The sequence below is a fragment of the Panonychus citri genome, unplaced genomic scaffold, assembly GCF_014898815.1.
Source record: "Panonychus citri isolate SS breed McGregor unplaced genomic scaffold, ASM1489881v1 Contig00099, whole genome shotgun sequence".
NCBI classification, from domain to species: Eukaryota; Metazoa; Arthropoda; class Arachnida; order Trombidiformes; family Tetranychidae; genus Panonychus; species Panonychus citri.
In genome coordinates this window covers 283,183-305,719 of record NW_026515504.1, presented here as the reverse complement: position 1 = coordinate 305,719, position 22,537 = coordinate 283,183, and the positions used below count along the sequence as shown (strand labels likewise).

Here is a 22,537-nt window from a genome sequence, read left to right as displayed (position 1 = left end):
TTAAAAGTTTAACAGACAAGCAATTGCGATTAATTTGGGCGAGGTTGAACCCAGGAGTTGATAACCAGTAACTGTTTATATTAGACTGTTTCAGCCAAAGTGCTGGAAGTTTGAAGCTGAATAACTTTTGTAATTTTGGATGATTTTTATGAAATTAGTCATGGTGAAGGTAATGACCTTCAGAATCAACAACACGTTGCCATTTTTCTGGTAATCTTGCTATAGCGTCCATTGAGCCGCTATCATTGAGCTCTTTGATAACTTTTTTAAATTGGTCTCAAAATCTTGTGATGGACACCTCTTAGCCACCTTTTCAAAATACCAAAACATCCAATGGGCTTATATCGGGGCTGTAAGGGGGTTGGTGCCAAAGGTGAATTTTGTTATCTTCCAACCACTTTCGAACCAATTGATGTTTATGTGGTCTGGCATTTACATGATGTAGCCAGAGACTTGGTATATTTCTGGTGCCAACCCGATGGGGAATATGCTTTTCCAAAAACTTTTTGTAGACATTTCCGTCTACGGTCGTTTTTTCGGGTAGCAGCTCATAAAAAGCGATTCCACCGAAGTCCATTCCCATTATTAACATTCTCTTGTTGGCATGAATGTTTTGGCGGGGAATTTCATTTGGTTGCTCATCAGCTTGGTACCAGCCTCTGGCTTGAGATTTATCAGGCTCTATATAGAGGGAAACCCAAGTTTCGTCTATCGAAACTGTCCTTTTGATCAATTCTTCCGACAGGCTAGGACTCGATGTTCCATTTGATCAGGTGAAAGTTCATAGGGCACCCAACGCTCCCCCTCTTTCACATTTTTAGGTCAATGGTTAAAAGCCTATAAACGGTTGCTTCTGGTATACCACTGTAGCTCGCTAAGGACCTCACAAACCAATGTTTATCATGGATCATCGCATCTTTTATTTTGGCAAGTCTTTGGCTTTTTTCAGCCTCATTCGGTTGACTGCCTCCTCTAGCCTCTTTAGGCCCGTATTCACCAACCGTAATTAAAAGCAGTAATCAACTAATCCTGAGATCAGACCGATTCCGAGTTTAGACTCAAAAGTTGTTTCACCAAGCTCGATTCTTTGATTTTGGCCTCAAATTAAAAAAATCTAAACTCAAATTAAAGCAAAATTCGCTCGCGTAAATTAATAAATTGTCCCCCGGTGGGTGTTTGTTTACATTTTTTTCTATTTTGACTCATATCTTCATTGTTGTTGTTGAATATTTTTGCTGGTTTTTCGGTGTTTTTGTCATTTTTTTTATAAATTACTATTTTATCACCATCATCTCATTTTTTACCATCACCATGCTCACTTACGAGTCCATTCAAGGGTAAGTTGTATATTTTTCCTATTTTTGAGCTTACCAGTGACTAACAATTTTTTTCTTATTTTTATTTCGCTAGCGTAATTTTCTGTAAAAATTATATTAATCGTGGATATTGTTATGGACTAGGCTGTAAATTTCTTCATGTGACTCGCCGAGAAGAATCTCATTACAAGCGAACAGGTTTACTGGAAGTTGAATTGGCCGAACAATGGAAACGGTAAATTTTATTTCGCTAGCGTAACTAGTAATTGTAACTAGTAAATGTAACTAACTACCATTTGTATCATTTATATTCCAGAATTCAGGAAGCATTGAATCAAAGAGATCCAGACATTTGCCAAGACCAGAATAAATCCAAATGCTTTCGAGTCCATTGCAAGTTTGGAAAGCACTTGAAATTAAGGACCGATTTGGATGCTGGGAATGTTATTGAATTTACATTCAGACCCAGTCCAATTATGCTTGTAAGTTTTTCGCTGGCGTAAAAAAGCATCACAATTTTTACATTGATATTAACTGAATTTTTTTCTATTCTAGGATTACATTGGAACTTGTTATGGAACACCAACTCCATATTGGTATTCTGATGTCCTCTGTCATTTGAGAACTCCTTTTACTCTTCTTGCTCAACATATTATCAACACTTTGGTGAGTTTCTATCGCTAGCGGAATATGTAATTAACTATCATTGATGGAGTTTGACTAATTAATTTTTCATTACAGAGACCATTTCGAATTAAAGCAAATCAAGTTTCTTTCCATTACAACGACCGAGAAATTCCCAATGATCCATCAATCACACCTCTTTCTTTGGACATTGGAAACAATTGTGATGTTTATGTAGATATAAGGATTGAGGATAATTCGCTAGCGGAGTTTGATTGTCCAATTTGCCTCACCAAAATTTCAGACTTTTGCTATACTTTTCCCTGTGATCATTTGTTTGATGTCAATTGTGCATTGACATGGTTTTGTTCAGATACCAGAAAAGGTTGGCCAATTTGTAGAGGAGATGTTGATGAGCTACATATGAGAGTCGATGGCAACATAACTCGTGTTGACTAACGTTACCTAGTCAACCGTTCAGACGACCAACTCTCTGATTGGGTCTTAACTAATTTGAATAGATCTTCCAGAAGATCACGACAACATGTTGATGTTGTAAATTATCTTCCTGCTGGTTACCATTATTAATAAAGTGTTGGTTCTTTCTTGATTAATTTTTTGTTCTAATTTTTTTTGTTCTGATTTTTTTGTGCTAATTTTTTGTTTCTATTTCATCATGTCAAAGGTTCGTGAAAGAAACTTCTCAAGCAAAGAGAAGGAGTTATTGGTTTCAATTATTGATGATCACCCAAAAAAGGAATTAACAACAAATCGTAATAATGATAAAGAAACTGTGTTGGCTAAGAAAAATTTCTGGGAAGAAATTGCTACTCAATTCAATTCCGCTAGCGGAAGTGAAACAACGTTCAATGGCGAACAGTTGAAAGTTTGTTTCAAAAATATGGCTAATCGTGCTAAAAGGGCTCAAGCGGAACACAAGAAAGAAACAATTAAAACTGGTGGTGGGACTAAATAGTCGACATTGGAATCAATTGATGCGAAACTTATTGATGTAATGGGTGATAAAATCAAGCCAGTTGAGAATATTTTCGACTCGGATAGTAAGTATTTCTCACAGGCTGAAGTTTTTATGTTTTTGACGAAGACAATGATTCTCAACACTCGCTTGCGAAAAAAACTAAACCAACCAGTAAAAAACGAAAATACGTTTCAACAGAAGAGCAAAATGTTTTTATTGAGAAAATGAAATTGGAAAAGGAAGTGTTACAACAAAAGCTCGTGAACATGAAAACAAAGAAAATTTTGCTCGATCTAAAGATTGAGAAGCTTGAAAATTCTGCACCAGATTATTCATTTGACAACGCTGATGATACACTTCTTGTGGATACAGTTACACTCGATCTAGTTGAACAAAAGTAATCGATGATTTCCTTTCGTTTTGTAAAACCAGCCTGTGTGCCTCCTTTGCTAGCGAATATCTGTTCACAATTTTCAACGATATCCTTTTCTTCATCGTCCATTTCATCTTTTTCGTCTATTAAAAAATTCCAAAGTACTGCTACTGCTACGATTACGACAAGTGAAGTTGAAAATTTGAGTCGAAGATCATTCAAACAATAAAATCTTCTTTTCCATGCACCAATGCTTCTCTCAACTAGATTACGTGTTTTTATGTGTTTTTGATAAATCATCTCCGCTAGCGTACTAGGATTACTTAAAGGGGTGAGCAGATATTTTTTACAGGGGTAAGCTGAATCACCTAATAAATGTCCTTCATAACGTTCATCTGACTCCAAGATGTAGAAAGGTTCGCTGTCCTTAAAGACTCTACTATCATGAGTAATACCAGGCCATCTAGCATTCAAGTGAATGAATTTCATTGTGTGATCGAAGACAACTTGGCAATTCAATGTGATTTCATTCTTTCTGTTCCTGAATCTTTCATGTAATTCTTTCTTGACTTTGACCTTAATGTGTGTTCCATCTACAACTCCAATTACACCCGGAAAGCCTGCAATTTTTGAAAAACCGGAATTCAACTTAAAAAGAGGATAAATGTACGCTAGCGAAAACTTATTTACCTTTGATTCCTCTGAATGAGATGGGAAAACAATGAATCTTGAACGATATTTGGCAATAACTGTCGACACACGGAGGACTATTCTGGATATTGTTGGTTGTGAAGATCCAATCAAATCACCACTAACAATTTGAAACGAACCTGTCGCGTAGAACCTCAGAGCAATTAGTAATTGTCTCTTTGAACTAATGGGATTGTCTCGGTTTCCAATAACTATAAGGTCATTCTTGACAAGGTTGTGAAGCACATGGAAGGTTTTTTTACTCATTCTGAAACGCTTTTTGAATTTATAATCATCGAACACAATAAAAGGGTCACTTTTAGGCAGAATTGTTTTTCTTTGAGGTCTTTTCCGCTGGCGTAAATTGAAAACAAACTCATAATCATCCATTTATCATGAAACATAAACAAAAAAGAGTAAATAAAGCAAGGAAAAAGTCAAAATTAAAAGTTAATCGTGGTAATTATCATGATTAAATTTTAATCATGACTTTCTCTAAATTCAAAAATCAAATGTAGATGATTTCGATTGGTGAAACAACAATTTGAGCTGCGGTCAATTGATTAGAGTTGGTGAAACAAGATTTTTTGATCTTATCATTAAATTGATCCGTGCTTAACTCTGGTTCGAGATCAAGACTTGATTATGGTTGGTGAAACACAAAAGCTGTGATCAGCTGATTTAAACCTAGACTCAAATTTAATTACGGTTGGTGAATACGGCCCTTAGTGTCCATCTCTCCTTTGTTGAATTTAGTCACCCAATTTTCAACTGTCCGTTGACTAAAGGCTTTATCACCCAAACTTTCGAAGAGACTTTTATGGATCACGGATGATGAACAGCTTTGCAACCACATGAATTTGATGATTTCTCTCTGAGTTTGGATGTTTATTGAATCAATTGCTTTTTGTTTTTGTTGGTTATTATTATCTTCTTTACCTGTTTAATCACCTTTACCTTGATCTATTTAGCTATCATCATCATATTAATCATCAAGACTCACTCATTAATATCAATATTTTTCCCATAGACATAATATGGTGACAATTCACGTTGAAGATAAATTTTAGCTAACCTTCATCTTCACTTTATCATCTGTATCATCTTATAGAGCTTGAAAAATGTAACTTGACAATATATAACAAGTCTAATTGATTGGTAACTTGTGAGCAATTAACTAAAAACATTTAACTTTTGTCCAAATTTGAGGCTCAAGTTTCGCTCGGGACTGAGGTCTCTTTTCAATTAAGAAACGTTATTAGGATATGAACCATATATCATCAGAAAGGTCTGCATGAGACGAGTTGAATGATATAAGTACGAAGGTCATATGATTAGTACTTACGGAAATACAAGCGCTTACATTTGGTTCATTATTCATTTTCAATAATCAACACATTTGGACTTAAGTGATTACCAAGATAATCTTATCTTTTCTTTTCGTTATAATTAAGAATAAGTAATTAATTGTAAACTAAAACAGTCCAAAAGGATCAACGAAAGTCCACTTAAGGCCATAAATGGACGGACCTTAATTTTCTCACTTTTCTTATTTTTCTGTTTATTGCTCTCAAACTCGTACCAATGGTTTATCCTTTAACTTTATTGCTTTAAGCCATTAGTCTTATGGATGTCAAAGGTTACCAACATAAACCAACAACCAGTTTCTCTTAAAAATTCAAACTAACCAATCAGGTCAATTTGCTTATTTTTTGTAAAGTCTACGGACACTATTTAAACCAATTTCTCTATGAATAAAATTGTCTTTAGTTGAAGTAATTTCGTCAAGTTGATGTTTTGTTTATTTCTGTGCTGAAATTATTTGATTAACTTGTAGTTACTTGAAAAAGTAACCAAGTCTTTTTACACTGAAGAGGTTAATTGTTTGTTATCAACTTTAATCAACTAAAACCAACAGTTTTAAATCCATAATGAAAAATTAACCAAAACTATCAAAATACAACTTTCAAATGCTTAAGCTTCAATAGCTAATAATAACGTGCGGGGAATGTTGAAAATTTATCATCAATTGAGAGTTACAGTTATTCAATACTAAAAGATTTTTGCTTTAGTCGCACTCGTTTCCCCACATATTTAAATCAAACGCCCAAGGGTCAATGTCAATCACCCTGTACAATTCCTTTTGAGTTTCTATGATAATTGTTTGTCAAAAACATTGGGTAACGTCCTAGTTTATGGTAGTGAACTGGACAATCGACTAATTGTCATACTTATTCAATAAATTTTTTGATCAATTTAGCAACTAAGAGCTACGATTTGATTGTCTTAGGCCCTCCGGGCCTTTCCTAATCAAGGGTGGTCCTTAATATTGGGACCTAACCTAACCCAATTAAAACAAAACAATTAATTGAATAATTAGTCAATTTTCATTCGTAGGAATAATGTAGTAATTAGCTGATTGACCCGCCCACTACCATAAACTAAGATGTTACCAAACATTGATATAGCCTACAAGTTTTAAAAATCGCCCTAGCATTTTAACATTCAAAAAGATTTCAAAATGCTATGAAAAACGACTAAGTTTTGTTATTGATCTTTATTTGTTCATGTTTTTGTTACTCTATTATCATTGCCTTATTTTCATCATCATCATCATTCTATCTTTATTTTCATCGTATCTCAGGCAGAATACTATTTTGCATAAAACTAACAGTAATTTTTCTTCCGCATTCGCATGTACGATCTCGTGCTTAGATTTAATCTGTTATTGTTGTAATTACCAATTATTGTCTGGTGATTAGCTTGACAATTTTTTAATCAGCAGTTTTTTACCTTCAATAACTTGATTACTTTCGGCTTTGTTTCTTTCTAATTTTATCTACAAGTGTATTTTTTCAATTCGGATGGTACATGTAGATAGTAAATAAAAAGTTACCTGAATGTGAACTGTTGGCTACCTGGTTCAACAGTAATGAAGTCTCACTTTTGACTGTTATATTAACGGAGGCACTTCTTGAAAATGAGTTTTTGGCATAAATGGTTAAACTGTATTCGTGAATATCCTTTAAATTTGGAAGTGAAACTTTGAAGCGAGGTGAACGATCCTCCATGAAAAGTATTAAGGAACTTGTTGAAATATCGTAAACTTCAAGACAATAAACTTCTGGTGAGTTTGTTGAAAGGCTTTTGGACGGATCTGGATTGAAACAAGTAATCAGAATTGAGTTGGAAGTATCATTGGTCAAGCTGCAATCTTTAGGAGGCTGAGGCATATCTGAAAAAATAAAAGACAAAATATCGAGTTAATTGTTTGTTTCACTTCACATTATTTCCACAAGATCAATTCACTTATTAACACAATTATCAATTATCACTCCAGTTTCTTTATATTGGCCGTTTCAAACAAAAAAAAGCCTTTATTGCTGACTACAAGAATTGGAGAAATTTATTTTGCCTTAGACTTAGACCATTCAGAGGGAGCTAGAGATTTCAGAACTCACTGATCGATTCAGTTGGTTCCGGCGATATTACGGCGGTTCACTTATTTCTACTTGATCAAATTTGTTGCAATGTATCAATTCAAAGACCACAATTTTCTCGATAATTCAATTAAGAGTCTTCTCCTTTTACCAAAATATCTTAGGCCGTAGCGAGTTTTCTTGGCAAAATACAAATACAATGTAAACGTTTGAATGAAACTGCCCTTAAAATAACAGAACGGCCGAAGCATAAAAATGGATTGTCTTGCCATGGACATGCTAATAGTGTATTTTTTCCAAAATATTAATATAATAATACAACATAATAATAATCATAATTAAAGCAAATTAATCTAATAGCTACATGGAAATTGAATTAATACTAGGAAGAAAAGGAAACAAACAAAAAATAAGCTTCATACAGCATCTTATTGTAATTATTATACAGAACCAAGAAGCTTAATTAGTATTACAAGTGTCGAAACACATTCAAATATAACTATAATCCATTAATTAACACTAATAATTAGTTAATTAAGAGTATGAATAAATTACAATAAGTAATTTGATTACATTGGAAAGCAAACTGACGATTTGTAATATTAGATTGGAAACTTTTCTCTCTCAACATTTTCGTCAAACAAAATTGAGTTTTACATGTTGTTGTTAATCTAATTGTAGACTAATTATGAAAATATTCTCAACTTTTTCCTAAAACTATTCAGACACTATTCCATCAATAATTCTATCTAATAGAAAACTTTTCCCATGCTAATTTCATGATGATAGCTTAAAGTTCATTTTCTCAGTGATTTAACTCTTGGATTTAACATTGGCACAACTTTAGATTATATTAGTTGGAAAAGGTTATCAAAATATTAAAAAGAGGAAAAAGGATATAATTTAATCTTCTTTTTGTTATTCTTTATCTTTATCATCAAGCAATCAACATTATCACCATAAGAGAATATTAGTAAGAGAAGAAAAAAAAGTTCTAGATATTCAGTTCGTTAAGTTTCATCTTAATCTTTTCATCTCAACATTTTATACTTTAGTTTTGTAAGCTTAATCTTGTAACATAGGAAATCGCGTTAGATTATCAAATGGAATGTGAAAGTTTCTTTGTTGTCAGATAATATCAAAAAAGTGTCTTTTGTGACTTGAGATGATGATGATGAGGACGAGAAAGAGGAAGAGGAAGATTACAATAGGGAATCCAAATGAAATTGTCATTATTATTATATTAACATTGGTGATTTGAATGACCTGAGATGTTTGTTTTTATTGTCAATTGTTAATGTTTTTCATTTGTTGTTTCCTTTTGTTTCCCTCTGATTGTATTAGATTTATCTTTTCTTTACCTAGTATATCTTTCACAGGCTTTCAAAATTGATTCCAATTTTGAAACAATTAAATTACTAAATTTGTCGATAGTGCTAATCTCAAAGCGATAGAAACAAACTGTAGCAATTATTGATCTCTAATGATAAAATAATAGATTCTCTCTCTCAAATCCCTACTCTTTGTGTGTTATCTTCATCATCTCTTCACCCCTGTTGACTTCATCTCTCTCTCTCTCTCTTACTATTACTATTACTTTAGCCTTAATCTTATAACACTGAATGATTTCATCTCATTTACTAGATGATCAAGATTGAAAATCTCGTTACACCTTATATGCTCACTCCCAAGTGTCAACAAATTCACTTACATTAAATTGACCCTTTCTATCGTTCCCTCTCTCTCTCTCCTTATCCTCGAGCATTACATATCCTTTGTACATTATTCCCTGGGTGAAGATTATTTATATTACAAAGGAAATTTATCTTCTAACTTCTGATCTTGAGCTTATCCAAATCTTAGGTTGATCCCAATTCGACTTAATTGTTTTTTTTTCTGTATTTCAATCGTTCAATTTACCATTGGTAGTAGAAAAGATCCCGAAAGTATCAGGAATTAAATATTATAAATCTGGTGGTAACAATGTTGATCTAGTGTATTATAACAGTAAATGAGTAAATTCTAGCTGAGTAGGAGGGTATTGATGATAAAAATGAAAATCATTACCAGAGATATAAAAAGAAAGTCTGATAACTTTACCATTCCTTATTAGGAATATTATCACTAACAGATAATAATGGTTACAATTATTATAAAAGTATAATAAAAGTATCATTTTCACGAGGAAACGAATAAGAAAACAATGGTAAAAGTTCATAGAAAATGTGAATTCAATTCAATGATATAGAAAAGGAAAAACATTATGGAAACAAAATGATAAATTATGAGGAAGTGGAAGAAGAATAGAAAAAATTAAACAGATATTCAAGCTCAAGAGATATAATTGAAAACGATGTTGACACATAGCCAGAGAGAGAGAGAGAGAGAGAGAGAGAGTTAACTGAATTATATTTTTTCTGGTATCATTTTATATCGTAATTTATTTCATGATTATCATGAAAAATGATTAGAATTGCAAATATTATAATTGATTATAATGTATCCATGATAGTGTAGATATAAAAAGACATGAATGAGATTGTGAGTCAAGTGTAAAATTGAGATTGAGTGAGTAATGAAGATGTAAAATTGAATATTATCTCAAATTGTAAAATAATATTAATAAATTAATATTTAAATTCTCTCTCACCTTAGTTTTCAAAGTTGTTTTTTCATTATCTGCTCACCGTGATATTAGATTGATTCATTTTCTCTCCTCGTCAATCTAAACTTTTATCCAGCACTTAGACTTTAATAAAAGTACATGTGAACCGATTAACACTCAATTATTAATTATCATGTTGATTGTGATCATGCAAAAGATTCATCCAACTTCCTCTTATTCACCATGTTTTTATGATAAAAATATATGTTTTCACCATATCAGAGCTTCAGATAAGTTTTGAAATGATTAACATGATTACGATCAATTCATAAATATTCAGCCTGGAGCTTTTCTTGATAGTCACTTGTGTTAATAATAATAATCTCCTGAGGACTTTTATCATTATTGTAACACCAATAGTTGATTGGAATTAACAATCTCACTGATTGTTACTCATGTTACTTAATCCAGTTCCAAAAAGGTTGTTAATCTAATCTTCATCTGATTTAATATTTCAAGTATTCCAACTTTTTTTCTAGTCAAAATCTCTTCAGTTTCTTTCAGAAATAAATAACTATTTCTATCTCAAATTTCTCATTTATTCTGAATTATTGGCTGGAATTTTTTTATTCTTCGTAAAAAAATATCGGGAACTTATTTTCTCTCTCTCTAATCTCTATTCTTTATCATTGGATGAAGTTCATTAGTTGAACAAAAAAGAAGTGAAAGTAAATAAACTGAAAATCATGAACTAAAATCAGCTCAGAACTTTCATTCTCTTTCTTTCTTTCCATCCCTATGTATCTCCACTGAAGCTCATGATAATAATATCAAAAGTAAATTAGTTTGTCATTTTATTTCATTTTTTTGTTCATTGATCAGCTATCCATCTAATCACAACTGAATTCATCGGAAATAACAATTGAATGACCATAAAGAAGTTCATTTAACTTGGAATCAGATTGATGATGTAAAGTAAAAGTAGCTTGAGGATGAAGGGAGAAGTGGAAAATTTTTTCCTCTCTCTCTCTCTCTCTCAGAAAAAGATAACATTAACAAGAAAAAGTGTCCATTGGCTAGAGTGTCATTAGATTGTCCAGAGAAAATTTGTTAAATCTGGACAGTAGTGACCAGAAACTCCAAAATTTCTAGAACTTATCTACTCCTTGAGAGAAAAATTTTCTAAGGCCTTGAATTTATTTTTCTTTCGAGTTTGTTTTTTGGACCTGAGCGCCAAGAGATTCATCCTTCTAATCATCTGATCGTATTTCTTGTGAAACCATTTCCGTCCTCATGTATAATGTGTTTAAACATAATGTTTATCATCGTAATCATAATCATCATCATTCAACATTTCTCATGATAACAAACGCTCATAATCATCTTCATGGTACATTATCATCACTGTGATGTAATATTTATCAAAAGTTACATTCAGCTTCAAACAGAATAACAAAATTGCTCAGAATGTAACATTTTTTTCCAGGTTATTTCCTTCCTACTGATATTATTTTTCACCCTGATATTATCAACATAATTTTCATCTGATAACATGATGATAATGATAATCATTAATGTAACGGTAACCCTATTCATCCTTATGAAGATGATCATGATCAGATGAATACCTGAGATCGTATTAAACCTTTCCTGTCTCCTTCATGATTCCATTCATCATCATCATCATCATTATTAATTATCATTTGCAAATATAATAAGAACTCATTATCGCTCTAAAACAAGAGATGATTTTACCTTCCAAGTTAATCTCGAAGGATTGAACTGAGAATCATTAATATTTGAATATATGGTTTACATTAACATACTTGGTGATCAGAAATTAAGCAATTTCATTCAAAAAGCAAAACCTATTGATGAATATTTATTTCATTACAAAAATTTAATCTATGACTTTGGAAAAGTTGTTTAATTAACACAATCAGTGATAGATTAATGGGTCAGTGAATCGATTCCTAGATGTCAAGTTATTCATTAGAAAGGGACTCGGAATGAGAGACGATCAATATAAAGATAATCTCAACATTCACCATAATATACAGCCAAAGAATTCGCAAAGGTAATAATAATCAATGAGAGAAAACTCTTGATATTTAATCAGATGACCATTTGAAGAGATTGTATCTTTCAAACAAGAGGAAATTGATTATTATCGTATCTCTGGGTTAAAGTTATCTCTTATTGATTATCATACATCCCAATGAATATGTGAAATTTTGGTGTGGAAAAAAGTTTCCTGCAAATATTCATAAAGATAATGATGAGACTGGAAAGATGAAAATGTTGATTATCTACATGAGAGGGATTCTGGTTAGCTGGTTTTCCAGGGAATTTTCTCTCTCTCTCTCTCTCTCTCTCTCTTCTACTGGTGATTTTATCATTATATCTACATTGAAGTCTACCAACAAAAGCGCATCAAGAATAAGAAATAATAAAAATACAAAATAGAAAAGGATAGAAAAATAAAGCTGATCATCGGAGACACACACAGAGATAGAGGGAAACCTCTTTACACCCAATAGAATCCATGGATTTTCAAAGGCAAAACTCTGAACATTGAAAAAAAAAGTTGATCCACATTTTAAGTTTAGATAACAGAAATAATATAAAGATAATATGGCGGAAAAGAGAGACTCACAAAGCACTTTTAAAGGTAATTTGTCTTCCATGAAATAGTTCTTTATATTTGGATTCTGGGCTTGACATATCAGAATGGATCCATCATCATCAGCCGATGGAGCAAAGATGAGTGTACTTGTTGACGAGTTACCATCAGGGGAGTGGATTAACCTGAAAGAGAATCGGAAAAGGAGAAAAAGATGAAGATAATGATGATGATGATGATCGTATTATTATATATTGAAAAGAACTGAGGTCTACGAATAAAGAATGATGATTATCACGATGATGAAAGTCAAATTCAGTGAGAAAAGGTAGTTGCTGAATGAAAGAAAATGAGTTGATGATGATAAGCATAGATGATTATCATCATCGATGATGATTATGAGTAAAAGTAATGACCATTAGTAATATGGCTAATGAATGACCGATATTATTGCTGGACAAGGTGATCATTTTTAATCTTTATCATCATATTGATTGTCGATAGTAATAATATTATTATAAAGGTTGTTGACTTTATCTGTATCACTCCCATTTTGGATCAGTTGACCAGTGGTCAATTTAATACCAAAAACATGACTCTTTGTCCAATAATAATCTAACCTTGAGATGTTCAACTCTAATCTCTACACATTTCTGGCCTAATCTAATTTACCAAAAATTTTCACTTTCGCCACACTTATAATATAAAGTCCACTTGCTATTAATTATCTCAATTATTTTCTCTCATCTAATCTTGAATGAAACATCCACAACAATTAAAGATAATCATAATCAGGAACCATAACAATAAACGATAACAAAACAATAATGGTAATTACGGTAATAATAGTAATTGTAATTATGTTTATTAATGATAATGGTCAAGGAGATTGTTGAATGAAAACAATGTATGCTTTTTCATGTCCAAGAGTTGAACGAGTATCTTGATTGTGGATAATTGGATTTAACTACAATTAGAATGATAATTGAAAAATGAACAATTAAAAACAATTGAGAAAAGGGAAAACAAATCTGATAATGAAAAAATTGCCAAATGATAAGAATCAAATATCAGCCAATTAATTTCTTCCAAGCTTATTATCAGCTTAAGATAATTGTAATTAACGATGATTAAAGGTTGTTAATTAACTGAAAGATATCGTAAAAGAAGAGACAAGAAAAAATAGTGAAAAGATGATTACAATTAGCTAACAATTAAGGGAAGATAGGGAAGCCGTTATTTTAATCATTAAGGTTGGAAAACAGGAGCAAATTGATTAATCATCATCATTAGTTACGGTAGTTAATTTAATGATTAACGAGTGAGAAATAATTTAATTGTAATCAGATTGAGATTAAGATTAATCGATATGGATTTTAGTGGATTAACTGATTGTCGACTTACCTGGTTCGTTTAAGCTCTCGATTTCGTAGGAACCAATTAACTTTTGCTGGAGGTTTAGATCCAAAGGTTGAACAAACCACTTCGACTTTTTTTCCCGCCACAAAAGGTTCATCATTAGGTTTAATTAAAACATCAACAGGTTTAACTATAAACAAATAGTTGTAATTAATTACAACAATAAATAAAGCAAATCAATGATTAATCAATGGTTGTGTAAATCAAATTGAAGATTATAATTGGAATCAGAAGGAATAACAATTTACTGGGAAAAAAAGTTTTCCAATCAATTGTTTATCTTAATGAATAATTATCAGATTAGTTAATTAGTTGTTTCTAATCTTAATTGTACTTGATTGTTTTCATTCATGATTTAAATCATCAATGAATGAATAAAGGTAAAATTTTATGATTGAGATTTATTTCAATTGATCTAATCGTTTTATTGGATTAATGTTCATTCAACTATTTAGTGTAACTAATCAGGGTATTAATAATATCATTACTATTATTTTATCATAAACAATCAAAAAATAATTTAACATGATAATCTTGTACATTGGATCAATATAAAAGTAGCAATAAATTAATTTTTATCGTTATTAATGATAATCATTAACAATCAACACTTTTTTCATACAATCAATTGATGATTATGAAATCATCAACACGATTAAAAGTATTAGCTTTATTAATCATTAGCAAATTTAATTCATAAGATATGATAAAAGATGATAATATTTAGGTTAATGTTTTGATTGTTTACCAACTTAATTGTTTGATTTGATTTGATTTGATTTGATTATTGATGTGGTTTCATTCAACCCTGAAAGTTTCATTTCATTTTGGCTCAACTATTTAAAGTAAATATTTACCTTAATCATTTACCTTTACAATTTTTTCAAAGTTCAATTTGCTTATTGGTTATTTCATTGAATCAAATTTTATATCTATTGAACTGAGGGTTTAATATCATGATTATATGAGTAGTTTTCTAATTATTAATATATGAAACTTTAATTGCTCAATGAATGTGTAGATTTACATTAAAATAATAACAGAAGACAATAATTTCTCAATTAGGTGAATGTCCAATGTTAATGAGTTCAGGTAAGATTGAGAGATTGGTGTTGTAAAATGATTAAGACCATCAACTTAATTATATGTTTACTAATTAACATTGGGAGTTTTTTTTGAAATTCAAGTCAATTGATATTGACTGTGATTAGTTGATCTACTCATTAGAAATTCATAATGTTTATAAATTAACATGTAATCATTGGAAGTTTTTTTCTATCTCCTTAAATTTCATTTCATGTTGAGTTAATTTAAATTACATCAAATTTAATTGAATCTATTTGCATTTTCACAGCTCTATGAATCAAAGTGTTTTAATTCACTCATTAAACATTTACAAACTGAAATGAACATGATGATGATGATGATGATGATGATGATGATGATGATGATGATGATGATGATGATGATGATGATGATGCAAATGAATAACTCTTGCCAATTTCAGTGATAATTATCTGACAAAGTTTTAAAAATCTATCAACAATCAAAATGAAAAAAAAAGAATCAACTTACAGTTGATACACTTTGTCATTCAAACAATTAATTACGTTGATTAACTTTAATTTTATTTACATTTAAATCACTCGTCAAGTTGACTTGTGAAATGTTGAAAGTTATCAAAACGTTTTAAATGATGATCATGATATTAATAGATATGAAAAAAAAGTTCCAGAAAAGAGATCATCATGTTGGAAGTGAAAATTTAGATTAGACTGGAAATTGATGGAGAAGAAGAAAAAAATCTTTAGCTTTTTAACTTTTTCTTTATTTTTTTCTCTGTGGTTATTGAATTTTCATCTTATCGTCTGAATCTTCATCACTCGATTCTATTTCAACTCTTATATTCTTAAGGTATTCCAAGGATTTACTCGTTCTGTATTCAATCAACCAGAGCTTTGACCCAAGTCCATCACATTTTTTTTTCTCCAGCTCTTCCATCTTCATGTAAACATTATTATATCTTTTCCTTATTCATCTTTTATAATAATACAAGATCCAGATCTAGATAGTGATTGAATGGATTCCCCTTTCATATTATTATTTCCATGATAACATCATCCTAGTAAAAGCATTATATTAACCCTGGATGGCTTATTCACCAAGGAATTGGAATAAAAGTTTTTCCGAAAAAAATATTGATAAAAACAACGATATTACTTGGAACTAATACTTGGCGGTGAACTTTTTTTCTTTGCTCTTTCCCAATAATAGAGTAGTAACTATTATTCCAATAGAAATAAACAAATTTCACCATGAATAATTCTTAACTTAAATTTCTAGTATAAAAACAGAATCTAAAGTTATTTAAATCTCGAGTTCTAATCTAGTTGCTGAGAATGATTAGAAAATCAATTTTTGTCAAAAACTTTTCTCGCAATTTCGCTCAACACATGACAGTAATCAAATTTTACCTCTTCTAATAATAAATTGGAGACAGAATCGAAAAAGAGTTAACTTAATCTTCTGTTGAAAATTTTCTCAGTTGAACTCAACTGGTATTGAATATGAATCTCTAATCATAATGATGAATAAATTAGCTATTCTGATTCGAGAAGCATTCAAACAATCAACAGTATCAAGTGTACAGGAGGAGAGAGAGAGAGATATGTAAAACATTCACCTTGTCAACTTATTGACATTGATTTGTAACAAAAACAACTCAAGGTCTATTATCACAATTTGAAAGTTCATTATCATCATGTTGGCTGTTTAACATGAACATGATTGTGACGAAGGGGAAAATGTCAAATATCAGAAGAAAATGTAAATATCAACTAAAATGAAGCAAAGCGAAAGATAATACTCGATATCAGAAGCTATTATCTCAATTTTTTTCCAAATTGATGTTAACGCATCACTTTATCTAAAGTTCTGAGTCAAGGTATTCAAGAAGAAGAAAAAATCTTCAAAATCTAAACACTTTCTGTTCTCAATTGGATAAGATTAAATTATCTATGAATGAACTTTAGATTGAAGGTTAAATGACTTACAAGAAGAATATGAAAACAAACCAAGTTGATTGTTAAGGTAAAGAAAAAAAAAGACAAATCAACAATCAACTTTGATCAACCAGATTGACTTATCTCTCTAACATTAAACTTGCTCTTGATTATCATCATCATTAACCAGGTAGATGATGATGATGATGTCAGTGTAATAATTAACTAATCAATTTCTTACTGTGGTTCTCGGGTTACTCTTAATCAATTAGTGGTCTAATTTAAGCTAATATTTGACAATGGCTATCAAGGTAGTAGTAATTATCAAAGGTAATTGGTTCGTCTACAAATTAATTTGTAGGAAAATTTTATTTCCTCTTGTACTAATTTTGAAGATACACAATTAACTTAATTACAGTTATGCAATTGTAATAATCATCCTCATGACCACCATTAAACTTGAATGAATCTACAGAGAGGTTGATAGGGAAAAGAATACCATGAAAATTTAAGTTTGAAAATTTTCTCTCCCTCAAATTACAAAGATTTCACATTCTTCTTTGATGATTTCGGTTTTCTTTTTTGTTGTAATACTTTTTTTCCTCTCACCTTGATATTGATTACTTTTTGTTCAATACCATCAAAGGTTTTGCTCATCAAGGTAACAATAAGGATATAAAAGGCTTCTTTTTTTAATATACATCATCAGTAGGTGATTATTATTATTTGACCAGCGAAATGAATTTTGTTATGGTTAACACACAGTTGTGACTTTGCAACCTTGATTGGTCAATTTACTTTTTTGTGTAACTTATTGTTTGGGTTCATTAAAAAGTTTCACTTGAAATGTTTACCTTTTAAAAGTTTCTGTTGAATGAGAAAGTCTCAAAGATAACGGTAAAAAAGTTTGGAGTAAAAAAAATCAAAATTGAATCAATTCTCGGGATTCGATATCGTTATAATCATCATCGTTTTTTCATCATTTCTACTCACCTTATCAACTATTAATATCACTTGTGATGATACTCTCTCTCTCTTGCTTAAAATCTCTCACTGGCTGTTGTCTTTTTTTCCTTGATTATTGATTTTACATTAAATATCAAATAAGGTTCAATATATGAATGAATTTGTTTGGAGTTTCAAATAATAATAACAATATTTTCATCCTCCCTGTTAACTTTACCTTTAACTTTCTTAGTGTGTATTTCAATATACTTAATACACTGTTCATTGTACTAAAATTTTCAATCTAATATTTGAACTTTTCTGATCTTTACTGATAATTTCAATGTTTCTCAGGCAAATTATATCTTCTCCTCTCTTAACAAGCAAATATGAATGTCTTTCATCACATGTATGTAGACTCATTTTTATTTCTCTTCCCTTCCCTCTTGCTATTAAATGAGATAACATTGGAATGATAAATGTAATATGATGATAAGTGAATATTAGAAGAAGATGAGAAAAAAAAGTCGAAAAAAAATTTGATAGAAAAGTTTTTTTTTCTTCTTCTTCTACAGTTTCAATAGATTCATGGTATATTTGCAATAATAATATATAACTTTTTTCCCTTCTCCAATTTATCAAAACAAGACAATATTAAATATTATCATGAAACTAGACAGTGATCATCATCAGAATCCTCAGTTGTAAGTAATTGACTCAAAGGGAGGATAAGGTTCATTGAACAACATGAATACAACATGGGATGATTCTGAGTAAATAAGCATGATGGATATAATATTATGCAAACTATTTGACAGATGAAGTTGATACTCTTTTTTGTTTTTTGAGACGGAAAAATGTTACATCTTTTGGGATAATTTCTGATTCCAACTGATTTCATAAATGATTAACTTTTTCACTTATTATAAAAACTTACGATACATGTCGAGTCTTATTGATATTGAAACGGGAACTGATGGATGATAATTGTTAATTGCCTGACAGGTAAGGACGGATTGGTAATAAGAACGATCCAGTTTTGAGATTGATAAACGATTGATAACATGAGAGTTTATCGTTGCCTGTGATGCTGATGATGATGATGTTGATGATAAATTGGTTGATGGTGTGTCCATTATTTCATAAGTCTCGTCTACTAAAGTATCATTTAAATACCATAAAATTCTGGGAGGTGGTTTACCTATGGGAAGAAAAACAAAATTTAGAAAAAAATATTTTGTCTATCTTTTATGTGATAATCATGTAAATTTTGAGTTGCTATTACTCATGCTAATGTTGGAGTATACTAGAATCATGAACAAAGTACAATATCTATTAATTTACTAATCATTATAATTCAAATACGATGTGATTTCTCTTAGCTGCTATTATATGTAACTTTATGTGTAGAGTGATTTTAACATAGACCAAATGGAAATCTTTTAGCATCAGAATATTTGAATATCAAGGATAATCTTTCTATTATAAACTGTGTGAGGCGAGAGAAAAAGATTACAAAGTCATGGTGACATGATGATTATGTGAAGGAAAAATTTAAATTTCTGACAGAACATGAATTCGCAAGTTTTGAAGAGTTGAATAAGTTTCTGATGATAGAACTAATATATCAAATTCTAAGGTAGGCTCATGTTTGTGACTATTGAAAGTAATTCCACAAGATCATGTTTATCTTTCTTAAAGTTTCGAGCTATCTGTGAATATTTTCTTTTCATTTCCGACTCATTGTTATTCTAAATTCAACGCTATTCCGTTCATAGCCTTATTTTATTTTAGAGTGGCAAGAACGTTTATCATAATATCAATGGAACTAGCTAAATATTGTCACTGTGTTACGGATGAAATATTCAAATAATATCTTTGCTTGACACAGTTTCAATCTCATGTAATTTATTGTCACGTTTGTTTTTGTGACGGTTTTAAATATGGCAAATTAAAGTTTAATGGTAATAATTTTATAAAATGTTTAGAAGGGTACACAAGTTAATAATTGATTTATAATTGAGGGTGAACAATAAAGAGATTAAGATATAATAAAGAAGAAGAAAATATAAGAATACGGATTAATAGAAAGAAATTGATGAAAATCAATTGAACACAAATTAAAAGAAAAGAATTGATGAAAATCAATTGAACACAAATTAAAAGAAAAGAAGATTAATTAATTAATAAGGTGAACTTGAGTAGTCAAATGAAAATTTAACTCTGAGGATTCTAATTGATTTACTTTTGATTTTATACTGATGTCGAATTTTCTTGATCTAATCGATGAAATTGATTCTCATGGGAACTTTATACTAATTGATTTATTTAATTACCCTGTGAATCTTAACTAACTGATTACTATTAAATTGGTTAATTGATTTGATTTCCTGTAATTTTACTGAGTTAACTATTAACGATTTCCGATAATTAATGGTCTAACTTTAATTGTTGTTGTTTCCTAAATTAATTTTCTGATTAACTATTTAATTAATTACTGTATATTCATAATTGATTTTCTAACCTGAGAATTGTAACCTTATTAATTAAGTAACCTTTTACAAAAAAAAGAAGTTAAAGAAAACAAAAAGAAAGGGAAAGAGATTAGTCGGGCAACCCGGCTTATCTATTAGAATAATAAGATTATAGTAATGAAATTAAGGTAATAAGATTCTGGTGATGAGATTCTGGTGATGAGATTCTGGTGATGAGATTCTGGTGATGAGATTCTGGTGATGAGATTCTGGTGATGAGATTCTGGTGATGAGATTCTGGTGATGAGATTCTGGTGATGAGATTCTGGTGTTTAATTTTATTTTTAATGTTGAACTTTAGTTTGTTGAAATTCAGTTTGACGGCAATTCGATTTATCTTAATTTTAGCTTAACTGGGATTCAGCTTAACTGAGATTCGGCTTAACTGAGATTCGGCTTAACTGAGATTCGGCTTAACTGAGATTCGGCTTAACTGAGATTCGGCTTAGATGGAGATTCGGTTGTTAATTGATCTTTCTGATAATCAATTGATTGATCTAAATTTTATATAACATCTTTCAATGATTCGAGCACCCGAATCATTGAAAATTCAATTTATCTAATTTTAAGGAGGAGAGGGATTCCACCACAACGGACACCCGTTGTGGTAAGGAGATGATAGGGAAAGGAAGGGAAAAGAAACATGTAAAGTTTTAATTTTTTACCTTTTTCTTATATATATATAAGGTGGGACAGCAGCAGCAAGGGTAACAGCCAGAAATTCAGCAATGGAAACGATTAGTTTAATTTCTCAAATATGAATTCCAAATTAATTCACTTCCTTGGAAATAAACCAAATCGTTACCTGAAATTAAATTAATTAACTAAATCAACTTGATTTAAAATTAAATACAAATTAACTTTATTAAATTAAATTAAAATCAAACATATTAATTAGTTGAACCATCACCATCAAAAGCTAATGATTGATTCACCTTGTTGTTGTTGTTGTTGTTGTTGTTGTTGTTGTTGTTTACCATCATCATCAACAATGAAATTAATTAATAAAAATGATTATTGTTGTTAATCAACAATCAACAATTAAATCCAATGTTGTTTTCAAAAACAACCGCAACAATGAGCGACATCAAAATTTACAACAATTAATTAATTACCAAAATTAAATGTAGGGGAAAAGTAGGAGGCAGAGAAAGAGAAAAATTAAACAAAAGAAAGAGAAATGAAAGAGAAAAGGAAAGAGAAATTAAATCAAAGAAAGAGAAAAAGAAAAAGAAAGAGGAATTAATATCCCTTTGATTTTCTTTCTCCAATTTCTTCTTTACATTACATATATTTTGTATATATAAAATTAGCCAATTGTAGTAAAGAAAACTATTGAAAATATCAATAAACAATAACAATTTTTGAATATAAAACACTTGTTGTGATAGTTGTTGTTGTTGAGGTGAGAATGAGGGAAAAGGAAATAGAGAGAAAATGGAGAAAAAAAAAATAGACAGGAAAAGAAGAAAGAGGAAAAGGAATGTGGGCGGAGGGAAGAGAAAGAAGAGAAAGAGATTGAGGTAGACAGAGAGAGCGAAAGAGAAGAAGGAATTTGGGTGAGAGAGAGAGAAAGAGAAAGGTAAAGATGATGAAATTTTCATCATCACAATTGCCGGGTCTTCTGAAAAAAGACTGTCCTCAGTCTTTACCATTTCCACGAGTGTTCAGAAGATTTTTCTTCCCAATTCCATTTTCCATCCCAAGGTTTTCTTTTCTCCATTTCATCTGCGAACATTAAGTTGAAATCGTTAATATTTTTACCAGAATTGATTAAGTCTCGTATTTTATCTCCATGAGAAGAAAGGAGGTCACGATTAGGGTAGTTAATCCATTTGAGGTAACACTTCAAAGTAGCTCTTGCGTCTTTCTCAGGATTATGATTACCACCAGGCATAGCACCAAATTGTTGTAACATTTGAGCGTTTGGAGAAAGAAAAGAATAAAGTTTGTTTAAGCTGAAATGTTGACCATTACCATCTTTGAA

At 30.6% G+C, this 22,537-nt stretch overlaps 3 protein-coding genes across 6 annotated transcripts in view; 1 reads left to right on the top strand and 2 right to left on the bottom strand.

Annotated features, from left to right (window-relative positions):
• LOC128388471 (uncharacterized) overlaps positions 1 to 22,537 on the bottom strand; it is a 66,360-nt gene that overhangs the window by 17,298 nt on the left and 26,525 nt on the right. For 3 of the 4 annotated variants that reach the window (XM_053347870.1, XM_053347871.1, XM_053347872.1), the window contains exons 4-7: positions 18,954 to 19,217; positions 14,055 to 14,199; positions 12,684 to 12,835; positions 6,879 to 7,217 (exon numbers count right to left, since the gene is read on the bottom strand). In XM_053347870.1, coding sequence (XP_053203845.1) covers positions 6,879 to 7,217; positions 12,684 to 12,835; positions 14,055 to 14,199; positions 18,954 to 19,217 — 900 coding nt within the window. The remainder of the gene's footprint in view (positions 1 to 6,878; positions 7,218 to 12,683; positions 12,836 to 14,054; positions 14,200 to 18,953; positions 19,218 to 22,537) is intronic. The other variant, XM_053347873.1, reaches the window with a different exon arrangement.
• LOC128388474 (uncharacterized) lies at positions 1,247 to 2,548 on the top strand. The gene is made up of 5 exons (XM_053347877.1): positions 1,247 to 1,337; positions 1,411 to 1,551; positions 1,633 to 1,798; positions 1,872 to 1,982; positions 2,058 to 2,548. Exons 1-5 carry the CDS (start codon positions 1,312 to 1,314, stop codon positions 2,397 to 2,399), a joined length of 786 nt encoding a protein of 261 aa, XP_053203852.1. The 5' UTR covers positions 1,247 to 1,311; the 3' UTR covers positions 2,400 to 2,548.
• LOC128388473 (putative nuclease HARBI1) lies at positions 2,916 to 4,475 on the bottom strand. Its single transcript, XM_053347876.1, has one exon. The coding sequence runs from the start codon at positions 4,370 to 4,372 to the stop codon at positions 3,248 to 3,250; it is 1,125 nt and encodes a 374-aa protein (XP_053203851.1). The 5' UTR covers positions 4,373 to 4,475; the 3' UTR covers positions 2,916 to 3,247.